Source organism: Colletotrichum paranaense, assembly GCF_030867605.1.
Source record: "Colletotrichum paranaense strain IMI 384185 chromosome Unknown Scaffold_10.1, whole genome shotgun sequence".
Classification (NCBI taxonomy): domain Eukaryota; kingdom Fungi; phylum Ascomycota; class Sordariomycetes; order Glomerellales; family Glomerellaceae; genus Colletotrichum; species Colletotrichum paranaense.
The window spans coordinates 524,846-536,149 of NW_026848968.1; the positions used below are offsets into that span (position 1 = coordinate 524,846).

An 11,304-nucleotide genomic window follows, 5' to 3' on the forward strand; every position below is an offset into this window, starting at 1 on the left:
ATAGTTTTAGTGGAGTTTGGGGCATCTCATTGAACAAGAGTATCACACCATCCGCAAGACAAATCTCGCCGCGACAGTGTTTCATGGCCATGGCCAGCTTTCCTGGTGGCGGGTAATCTTCTAAATTCATGTTTCTTGAGCTGGAACTTGTATCCGCGTATGGTTTCCCATCGCGGTCTCTCTAGGTAAACTATGCGTATGCACCGATAGTACCAAGGGTAGGGTGCTGCCGGAAGTCGAACTGGAATTGCCGCCCAAGAATTACTGGGTAAAGAGACTTGTCGTCAGTCATCTTGACTTGAGCACCTGTCGCTGCTGCAGCTGCAATGATAGCTCCAACCTGTCCATACGCAGGAGCAGCAATAAGATCATCTGGGAGATAGTCCGCGGTAACTAACTGCAGGTGGCTTTTGTATCTTGGGTTATCAAGATATTCGAGGCCAACCTTCTCAAAACACCTAACCCAGGTGGCAGCAGGATTGGCCTCGTACTTTGGCTGGGAGTTTTGAATCCATTGCTTCCAGGTCAAAAGCTTCTGATTCCAGGAATGAGGAAGCCAGGAGAAACAATTCTTCAGAGCTTTGCTGAGGAGTCTTGTAATTCGAACGGGAACGGTGGTAAGCCGTGTTAAGTGACTGGGTCTTTGTCCTGTCTCCTCATTGTCGGTATATTCCTTCAGATCAGGCCGCATATTCCAAGTATCTTCACGTAGAATGGGCACCCATGCCCTAGATTTGAAGGACATATCTTGCCAATTCCAGTGCCACTCAGTCGCTTGGTGCCATTTCCCGATGGCACGTTTGTTGTCTTCCTCCGTCCTTTTCCAGCGACCAAAATCCCCTGAAAGACTGTAGTAATGGCAAAAATAGTTGCGAGGATTCCGACTGGAAGGGTGAAGAAGAACGTGATGGGATCCCAGTTGGTTTCGTTGTCTTCGGCCTTGCTTTGCTCGTTGAGAAGATGCATCAAAGATCGAAGAAGGCAGTCTGTTGAGTTGCCGTCCTCGGGACAGTTCGAGCTGTCGACGGCCATAATGGACGTCTGATAACCAAAGCTTTATGGTGTGAAGAAGATGATTGTGTTTGGAGTGGGAACTTTCGCCTGGGGAGGTGTCCTAGATGAATCCGATTTTCAGCCTTGCTGCCAAGTACTTTATGCGAAAAAGGCAACTGCTGCTGCGGCCTGTCGGTGGAAGGCGTTCAGCGACCAGAAAACCCAGGCAGTGTTGCTTATTTCCATCGCTTCCATCCCTCCTTCTCGGCTTTAGAGGGGCATTTTGTAGATCACTGCGCACTTTTATGCATGCGCTTTGCAGTAATGCCCACACACAAGATGCGGACATGCTTTTCGTGAGTTTTTACTACGATTTGATAGGTGGCGAGCGAGCCAGCCTTTTCAGGCGTCGCAACCAACATGCATGCCTCTTCTCATGGCGCCCAAAGATAAGACTAAGCACAAAGTGCTGACGATAGCTTCCCAGATTGTGGGCGCAACTAGTTTGACTGAGACTCCGCAAATCGAGTTTCAAATGGGAGTATGTCTCAAAAACGGAGGACTAGCCGCCGATCCATAATCATGACAAAGAAGGTACAGCTTCGACATGTCAAAGAGTTGCGAAATATACAGCTGACATATGAGGTAGGCATGCCAGTATGCGCTCTCCTGGTTCTGAGGCTTCGCGATGGCACCCAAATGTGAGGCATAGCTGCGAGCAGCGTGAAGAACTATGGTCTTGTGAATGTTTTCCAAAGGGTTTCAGCTGGTTGAAGTCCTATCTAAATTTGGACGTCTTCGAATCGTGATGGAATTCTATCTCGGAGTGTCAACTCTCGAGTCAGAAGGTTACCCTAGCGCCAGATCTTGAAAGAACGGGAGAACCAGCATCTGAACATAGCGCAGAAATTCTGCTCGGGGAGAGGATGTGATCTTGGCCTCATATACCGATCAAAGCTCTATAGGTGAGTATGTCTTGGCCAACATCCGCAGTCGCAACTAGGTGGAAGACTCTTTCATGTCTGAATGGGATGAACGTGGTACGCGAGTAGCGGTAGATTCAACCGTGCCACGAAGCCCATAGTGCCAAGAGTACCGAGACATTGCGCGCAAGTCGGGAATACCACAGTTGGTTTGCTCTGTAACGCTTCCGGTCGGAAGAGGGCAGTGATCCCATTCGTTCGGAGCGTGGGCGTGCCAAGGTCGAGTCAGTTTCTTGGAGCACCGCTCCGCCTTGCTGGTGCGGGCTTAGATCGCGGTACACAGTCTTCTTCATTAACGCAATTAAGTCGGGCCCCTCTCATGACGACTTCGGCTGACATTTACGGATGTAACCAAACATCAGGTAGTGCCCGCTCGTACCCATCGAGTTAATTCTCCGGATCTTGCCAATCTATATAGAGGTAGCTTGCCGCTGACACCTAGTCTATTGACACTGATATTGCTCTCGTGCATTTGACTGATGCCGAATTGCAAAAACACATCATACGCAACCGAGTAATATGTCACTCCGAACTCTCTTCCGCGGTGCGATACACGTCGTCCGGTTCTTTCAGATGGCAAACCTCTCATTTACCACGTATACAATATGTTACGCGGCATGGCTACGAAGTCAGGAGTACCGCAACGTTATAAAGTATCATGACGTGTCGAATCAGACATTCCTTGACATGAAGGAAGCCGCTATGATCATAGCAGTTAGTAACTGTGTCCCTAGTGGTAGACTCCACAATTAATGGACGACCCTAATGTCGACTTCGGCAGTGCGTTGCCCTGGGTATCGAGGTCTTCATCAACTCAGACTTTAACAAACCATCGGATCCGCGGTTGTCGATAATGAGCCTTGCTGCTTACTCAATGGGTCTCTGCTTCTACGCCACCATGCCGGCGGCTCGACAATACTTGGCGCATAATGGTGTGTTAACGGACCTTGGTAACTATGTCGACTTTTCAAAACTCGACACTGCGTTATGGCGTACCTCATTGACGTATGGGATGGTTACGTGGTACGTGTCTCTGTTTCTGGGTGACATGGGGGTCAAAACTTCTGACTAATGCTGTTCAGGGCCTCGAGCGTGGTGTTCGTACTGTCCACATTTGTGGATCGAGCAGAAAGAGCCATTTTACAGAAGTCTGGCATAAGTGGTGTGGGACTGCATGCAATGGATCAAACCTTTCTTTCGCATGATCTCAAGTTAGACACTGGATCTCCTGTATGAACAAGATATGGTTCCTCCGGGATTTAGGACATATCGATGTCATCCGTTGCTTCTCTCGAGTGCTATTCGCATCAGCATGCTTGATTAGATCCAAGATACCCACGCACTGCTATCGAATAAATACAGAAACTTTGTTCGATCGTCCCACCTCCTTGTTCCATCCTCTTTTGATAAGAGGTTTGGGCTCTTTGGAAGAGTCCAACTAGATTTTTATGTCTGTTCAGCTGCAAAAAAGATTTGGACTCATGGCTGAACTGTCTCGTATTCGCGCCAAAAGATACGCGACAGATCCTTGCTCGTCCGAGGTGACGGCCAACTTGATTTTGTAGGAGCATATCTGAACTAAACATTACGCCAACAGTACGTTCCAGGAAATTGTCACAGATATGCTGCTTGACTCAAATCCTCCTGCCTAGGTAGAAGAACTTTCGATGCTGTCTCGACCTTCACTGGCATTACTTAATCACTTTGACACGATAGCCTTGGTATGCTTTTCATCATCATCGCGGGGTCCTTCTTAGCAAAGACTTAATTGTCTCTTGCTAGGCTCCTGACGAGACTACATGTATCGATACTACCATGAAGTTGATTAGTACTCAGGTTGTACTCAAAGTGGACTTTTCGAATTTATAGCACCTGCGAGTTACTGTAGGGATTAACCATGGCGAGGCAAGGAAGATAACTTTTCACAATGATTAAAGAGGAGGTGCGATAATTGGGATCATATGCTTCTAGATATCTGTTCAAATTTAGACATAGGCATACACAACAAAATATCAATAGTATGTCCAAGGGCTACTATTAGCTACATCTTGACGGTGACTCAAGGCGTGAAGAGTCTGATTAGAACCTAAAATCATGGTTTTACGGTTATGATATGTTGCAAGAGGAGCCACACTTCTCAGAACGACCCCCAATAATGCTTGTCATAATCGCCTTCGGGCTTCCAAAGCGGTGCCGGAGTATAGACCGGAATGGGGATGTCGGCTACTGGATGTTAGCGGAAAGCAGCGCGTGATGGCATTCAGTTCCGACTTACTTCCATATCCGGTATTTGGCAAGGCCCAAGTTGGCGACGAAGGGGCCGTCCAACCTGTCGGTGATGCCGTGATAGTATAGGTACTGGTGTAGGGTACAGGTGACGCCTTAGCTGCAAGTGATTTGATACCGTTGCCCGTCCCATAAGAGTTATCTCCGGCGCCAAAGATGTTGCTAATTTTATTGACGACGCTGGTACCAGACTCTGTCCAGAGACTGAATTCCTCAACAGTAACATTTGTAGCATATGTCAGGTCATTAGCGATCAGATACAAAGGTGGCCGCTTAGCACCATCGGCGACGGAGCCTAGGTTCCTACTCTTAGCAATGATCAATCCCGCGTTAGATTACGACACAAAGGCTTACCGGAGAAGTTGCGGAAGACGAGATTGCTCAGAGCAACAGCACCGGTATCTGGCTCAAATGTGTTTTGCCAATATTGGTTGACGTCCAACCCATAGAGAGATGCCTTGGAGCGAAAGTTTTCGAATGTCACGTTTGTGACATACCCTGAGCCTCCAGGGTATGTCTTGATGAATGCGATGTTGTTTCCTTGAATGATGCTGATATTGCGTGCATGCTGCTCAATTTTAGTAGGCATAACCGGAAACGACTGATATGATCCTTACGATGTTGGCGATGGAAGCAGAGACATTCAAACTGCCGATAGAGATTCCAGATCCTGCTTGGTTGCAGACCAAATTCTCTACCAAAGCATGGTTAGAAGGACTCTTGACGGAAACGCACTCGTCTCGGTTGGTGACCTATCAGCGAGTCAACATCGGCGATTGACTCGAAAACGGATCGTGCAGGACATGTACCTCAATGTCGTGGATCCAGTAATTCGTGCCCACTACGTCGACACCATCATATGAGCCAAGGTTAGCGCCTCGGATTGTCAGGTGGTAAACCTCAAGGTTGACAGCAAAATCGAAGACAATATGAAACTTAGGACTGTCAACCAGAATAAGATCATGGACTGCAGTGTTGATGGGAGATATCAGGCGGATCAGTCGGGGACGGAAAGTGCTGCGAGTCGTTAGCAAATGCTGTTCATATCAATTATCGTGAATGGGTGGTTTATTGAATTCCGTACTTGGCGAGGTTTCTGTACAGGTAGCCTTGACCCTGAATGGCACCCTTCCCATTCTTGGAGTAAAACTCGAAGTCGACGGCTACCAGTGTTAGTCACTCTCACGACATGAGGGGAGAAGAAACGTACGATTGATGATTGTGATACCGTTCTGCAGAAATTGGCCATCGCCTTCGCCGTTGATGGTTGCGTTCAGCGGCCCAACTCCAGCGAAGCCTTGCAAGATCAACTCACGATCAACAGTCCAGTTGCCGCCATACGCTAGAGTAATGAGACCGTCGAGTTGAAAAGCCCAGTTGGTTCCATTCGACAGAATCACCGTGCGCTTGATCAGGTACTGGCCATCAGGGACAATGAGCCGGCTTCCCGCGTGAGGTAGGACGCATGTCTTGAAAGCTTTCTCTATGGCATCAGCGGCGTCTGTGGAGTTATCGTTAACTGCTCCGTAGTTCAGGATATTACACTCTGTTGTTTTCTGGCTCAAACTTGTGGTTGGTCCGACCGCACCAGTAAGCTGAGCTGCCGCCCGCCATGCTGAGACGAAGCTTAAGAAGTAAGTGGCTTTCATTGTCTGATCTCGCTATGATAGAGTAATCCTATGTAGAATGCTCTTTATTTTCAACTACTAAAAAGGTGAAACGCGAGCATTAAATACAAACAGAACGTCTCTTTAACTCTGTTTATCTCGAAGAGAAAGACAATCCTTCAATTCAAATCACGACATTTGATGACCCTATTCACAATGCGCTGATAGATGGGCTCTATCGGATGAGCTTGCCGATCAGGATCACGAAGCTTGCTTGGAGCCTGAGCAATAGTAAGCAGCCGAGTATTGACTCATGAGGGAAATTCCCCTCCTCGTGATGTCGAAGTTTATGGTATCGCGGAAAGATCTAGGGCATCCCGAAGCCCCGTCTGACAGCCTTTCGGGCTTTCGTCTAGTTGTAGACTAGACCGTTTTCAAGGAAGTTGACTAGAGCTTGTCAGCTTCAGGTGAATGCCATCAATATGTGGCCTTGACGGCTGGGGTCAAAGCTGAGAAGTGAGGGAGGAACATGCGTTCATCAAGTGAGGATACGATCCAATTATCCAGGCAACAGAGCTTTAGAAATGATACCAAAAAGTGTTGGTGGAACAAGCGTTCTACTAGCTTGGAAAAGGCATGGAGTCTGCAAGCAATTCCCAAAACTGCCAAGCTAATATTGCCCCCTGTGATTGCGTGATCAAGTCAACTCTCGACCGGCTTATCCCCAAGCTTCCGAAGCTATTGTAGAATATAACTCACGGTATTGGTGGAATTTGAGCTGTCACTTGCCGACATCCGACAATGAATATTGTCGTGAAAGAATTCGAGTGGGACCGTACTTTAAGTTTGTAATGTGGGTTGTCATGATGCCTCACTCTGAGGAGAGACACGATGTGTGGCGGCCGGGAAACCGGCATCTCGAGTACTTTTGCTTCGGGTACAACTAGATAAGAACGGTAAGGGTATCATTATATGTGAAGACGTCATAATCCTGAATTTCACCTCATTCGTATGCGTTCGAACTGACATCGTGGGCGTCTCTTGCGAGACAACACTTCTTTGTCTTGTGCAACTCCAAGCTACTTCGCAGGCTGCATCTGATCCTCCCGTCCTCAACAAGCCCAGCTTCAACTCTTGGTCATTTTGCTCACAACAATGTCGCCAAGAAATGTTCTCTTGCTCGTCGCAGACGACTTGGGCAAACAGCTCGGCTGCTACGGCTGTACTTACATTAAAACACCAAACATCGATAAACTCGCCGCCGAAGGCACCAGATTCGACAATGCTTTTGCAAGCACCGCATCCTGCAGTGGAAGTCGCTCAACCATTTACACCGGCCTTCACACTCACCAGAATGGCCAGTACGGACTCAACAGTGGAAAGCATCACTTCATGACGTTTGATCACATCGTGTCCGGTCCTGCTCTGCTCGCCAAGAACGGGGTTCGTACCGGAATTATCGGGAAGGTCCATGTCGGGCCTGATGCCGTATATCCCTGGGAATGGCGGGCCGAGAGCTTGACGCGAGATGTATGGTGGTCCTCTCAGCGTGCGGCAGAGTTCTTCAGTGCCTCCAAGGAGGATGGTCGGCCATTTGTACTCACAGTTGGATACCATGATCCTCACCGCGACCGCACGCGTGGAGGTTTCGGCAATAATGAACCTGTCGACGAAAGAATCAAGAGTATTACGTACAGACCGGAGGACATGATCGTTCCTAGATTTCTGTCTGATACTCCCGGTGTGCGACAGGAGCTTGCGAGTTATGCAGAAGCCATCAGCCGTCTTGACCAAGGCGTTGGCATGATTCTTCACGAGCTAGAAGAATCTGGCTATGCGAAGGACACCTTGGTCATTTTTATGAGCGACAATGGCCCTCCTTTCTTGAACTCCAAGACTACATTGTATGACGCTGGTATTCGGCTCCCTCTCATTGCTCGACTTCCAGGTTCAGCTTCATCCGTCAACCCGAATCTTGTATCTTATGTAGACGTTCTGCCTACAATCTTGGACTGGATCTTAGGCGATGCCTCAGGCGAAGCCAAGTCACAGCTTGCCGGTCGCTCATTCTTCGACATCGTCAACGAGAACCACGATCTCGCCGACTGGGATCATGTCTTTGGCTCTCACACATTCCATGAGTCCACCAACTATTGGCCAACACGTTACATCAGAACCAGGCGTTACAAGTATCACCGCAATATTGCCTGGAGGCTTGACTTTCCCTTCGCCAACGACATTTACGGCTCGCTGACATGGGAAGATATTCGAAATGCGGATCAGAATCCAAAAATGATCGGCGAGAGACAACTCAAGGACTACTTCTTCCGCCCTGCAGAAGAATTGTATGATTTGGTGAATGATCCCAACGAAGTCAAGAACTTGGCAAAGGACCTGGACTATCAAGATGTGCTGAAGGAGCTACAAACGAGATTGGAAGACTGGCAGAGGAGGACGAACGACCCTTGGTTATTTCGAGACGGTATATCGGTTCTCCTTAACAAGCATCATCTTGATGCTGGTCTCGAAGTGCCTGATCAATGGGATCTTGATGTTGAGCACCCCGAGACAAAGGGCAACAATGTACAGAAATATCAAAACCAGCCTTTTGGTATCACTGGTCCTAGATCCTGATAGAATTTCACTGTCATCAAATAAAAGCCGTGATGTAAACTTTCTAATCGATTTTCTGATATTGTTTCTTTTTACCAGTAGTTTCTTGACAAAGGGCACGGCTCATTGAGGCTTGGCAGCTGATGCCTCGAGAGACATACCCCGCAACCTAAGTCCTGGCAAGTTGTCCCATTTCATGCAGGCTTCTGTAAGACAGAAGACATTCCAGGCGAAACATGGAACTCCCCGCCAGCAGTTCTCACCCAGACCCTGGAGCAGTGCTTACTGAAGTGAAACTGCCTCGGCTCGATTCCTGGCAAGGGGACGTTGAAGGTGACATCGGCGCAGATCTTGTACCATACAGCTGGTATCCCAGAGACAAGAAATATCATTCTCTAAACAGTCTAGTATACCGTTATCACCTGAGAGATGGATCCGGCGCGAAGGATTAGGCACATACGAAAGCAACCACCAAAAGTCTCGATGCTCATACAAACTGAAAGATTTGTGGTTGGTCAGATGCTCCCGACCACACGGTTCGCCAAGATGGAAAGAGACAATCTCCTGAGCCTTGCCAAGCACTTAATCGTTTGTGGCAGACAAGGGTGCCTGAAGGATTGCTAGGCTGGTGTGTTCACCATCTTTCCCCATTATGTCGTGATGGCCTGCGGATGATCATTGCCGAAAGACCTACCAAAAGCTTGTCTTCACAATAAAGTCTTGGCAGGGCATGGGTTCTGCACCTTGACAAGGGAATATAATGATACGAGCGGTTATTTCCAGTAAGGAAATGTATCTGAAGAAGGAAATCACGTCGAGTTGGTTGTCGATGGTGTGCGACCTCGGTGTTCATTGTGCCGTTTTTCGCAAAATGTCACAGCGATCCAACACCATGTATATCAATCCTTCGAAATTCCAGCGATGGAGATGGTTTTCGAAAGAGTAGGCCCTGATAATCTTCGCTAACAAGTTTTCGGATCAGTTGACTCGTTCTTTAAGCTGCAGCCATGACTTCGCAGAAGCCTCCAGTCATTGAAGTCCCCTCAGACGGGGAGAGGGTCTCATCAGGTGTGCACGACATCGATGCGAAGACACCCTCTTTCGAGATTGACTCGCCCAAAGACGAGGTCAGCGACTTGGCCGAACCCCAAGATACGACCAAAAACGTCGGCTTTTGGGAAGCACTCACCCGTCGCAATGCGCCGCGAGATCTCGATGCTATCGCAACAGAGCGAAGCGTGTTTGACGATCCCAGCTTGGCGCCCTTCTACCAGCCCCCACCAGAGTACGAGAACGTCCATCGCTTTGATCCGAAGGAGCGATGGACACATCGCGAAGAACGTTCTGTCCGCCGAAAGACAGACTTCAAGATCTTTGCCTGGATTTTGGTCATGTTTTTCGGTCTCAATATCGACAGAGGCAATCTCGGCAATGCTGCGGCAGATAATCTCCTCAAGGACCTGCATATCAACACCAACGACTACAATAACGCCCAGAACATGTATCGCATCGGATTTCTGATTGCCGAAGTTCCGTCTCAAATGATTGGAAAAAGGCTTGGACCTGATCGATGGATCCCCGTCCAGATTATGCTCTGGAGTCTGGCGTCCGGGGGTCAGTTCTTCATGCACAACCGGGCTGGCTTCTTCGCCTGCCGGTTCTTTATCGGTCTCTTCATGGGTGGCTTCATTCCGGACTCCATTCTGTACCTGTCTTACTTTTACAAGAAGACTGAGATGCCCATTCGCCTGGCCCTCTTCTGGTTCGTCGACTCCATGTCCGGTGTCATAGCATCCTTCATGGCCTATGGAATCCTGCACTTGCGCGGCGTTGCAGGAAAGGAAGGATGGCGATGGCTCTTCCTAATCGAGGCTCTTGTTAGTTTCGTCATCGGCGCTGCCAGCTTTCTCTTCCTAGTCCCCGGCCCGACGCAGACGAAAACGTGGTGGAACCCCAAAGGCTACTTCAACGAGCGCGAGGAGACGATCATCGTCAATCGGGTTCTCCGTGACGACCCTTCTAAGAGCGACATGCATAATCGAGAATCGCTATCTCTGGGCATGCTCTGGAAGAGTCTGAAGGATTACGACCTGTGGCCGGTGTACCTCATTGGCATCCTCTTTGAGATTCCTACTGCGCCGCCAAAGACATACCTCACGCTGTCTCTCAAGGCTCTCGGCTTCAGTACCTTCAACGTTACTCTGCTCGCAATCCCTGTCACTGTCTTCGCAGCGGTAAACATGTTGTGGGTTACGTTCCTTACTGAAAGGTTCCATCAAATCGCCATCATCGGCCTGCTCTCGCAGGTTTGGGTATTGCCGCTGCTCATCGTCGAATACACTTCCATCGAGAGCCTGTCGCCGTGGGCGCAGTATGCCGTTACTTTCATGATTCTTGGCCAGCCGTCTACACACGCCGCGCACGTCGGATGGTGTTCTAGACTTTCGAACGCCGTTAGGACCAGAGCTATCAGTGCTGCGCTCTACAACATCACCATTCAGCTGTCCGGAATCGCCTCGTCGAATATCTATCGAGAGGATGATAAACCTCATTACCACCGAGGTAATAAGAACTTGATCGCAATCACTGTGGCAACGATATTTGCGTATGCTTTTGCCAAGACATACTACACTCTTCGCAACAAGTCCAAGAGGACGAAATGGAACAGCATGTCGGAAGAGGAGAAGACGGCGTACCTGGCTAATACTAGCGACGAAGGAAACAAGCGTTTGGATTTCTTCTTCGACAGCTAAGTCTTGGCGGCTATCCGCCCCCGCCCGACAGGTTCTGCATAGAGTCTGGTTTCGATCATAGGATTTGCA

General features: G+C 48.9%; 5 protein-coding genes across 5 annotated transcripts; 3 read left to right on the forward strand and 2 right to left on the reverse strand.

The window, feature by feature from the left end:
- Positions 1-190: 190 nt before the first annotated feature.
- On the reverse strand, positions 191-1,032 carry CPAR01_11856 (uncharacterized protein; the record flags this gene model as incomplete). The annotated part of the gene is made up of 2 exons (XM_060496114.1): positions 191-848; positions 905-1,032. The coding sequence occupies 2 exons, from the start codon at positions 1,030-1,032 to the stop codon at positions 191-193; spliced, it is 786 nt and encodes a 261-aa protein (XP_060344899.1).
- A 1,463-nt stretch (positions 1,033-2,495) lies between these two features.
- Positions 2,496-3,212, forward strand: CPAR01_11857 (uncharacterized protein; the record flags this gene model as incomplete). Its single annotated transcript, XM_060496115.1, has 3 exons — positions 2,496-2,690; positions 2,758-2,999; positions 3,059-3,212. 3 exons carry the CDS (start codon positions 2,496-2,498, stop codon positions 3,210-3,212), a joined length of 591 nt encoding a protein of 196 aa, XP_060344900.1.
- A 901-nt stretch (positions 3,213-4,113) lies between these two features.
- CPAR01_11858 (murein transglycosylase) lies at positions 4,114-5,911 on the reverse strand (the record flags this gene model as incomplete). Its single annotated transcript, XM_060496116.1, has 7 exons — positions 4,114-4,199; positions 4,252-4,557; positions 4,617-4,830; positions 4,880-5,014; positions 5,072-5,279; positions 5,347-5,425; positions 5,473-5,911. The coding sequence occupies 7 exons, from the start codon at positions 5,909-5,911 to the stop codon at positions 4,114-4,116; spliced, it is 1,467 nt and encodes a 488-aa protein (XP_060344901.1).
- A 1,113-nt stretch (positions 5,912-7,024) lies between these two features.
- Positions 7,025-8,503, forward strand: CPAR01_11859 (uncharacterized protein; the record flags this gene model as incomplete). The annotated part of the gene is made up of 1 exon (XM_060496117.1): positions 7,025-8,503. One exon carries the CDS (start codon positions 7,025-7,027, stop codon positions 8,501-8,503), a length of 1,479 nt encoding a protein of 492 aa, XP_060344902.1.
- Positions 8,504-9,489: 986 nt separating this feature from the next.
- On the forward strand, positions 9,490-11,235 carry CPAR01_11860 (uncharacterized protein; the record flags this gene model as incomplete). Its single annotated transcript, XM_060496118.1, has 1 exon — positions 9,490-11,235. One exon carries the CDS (start codon positions 9,490-9,492, stop codon positions 11,233-11,235), a length of 1,746 nt encoding a protein of 581 aa, XP_060344903.1.
- Positions 11,236-11,304: the final 69 nt, after the last annotated feature.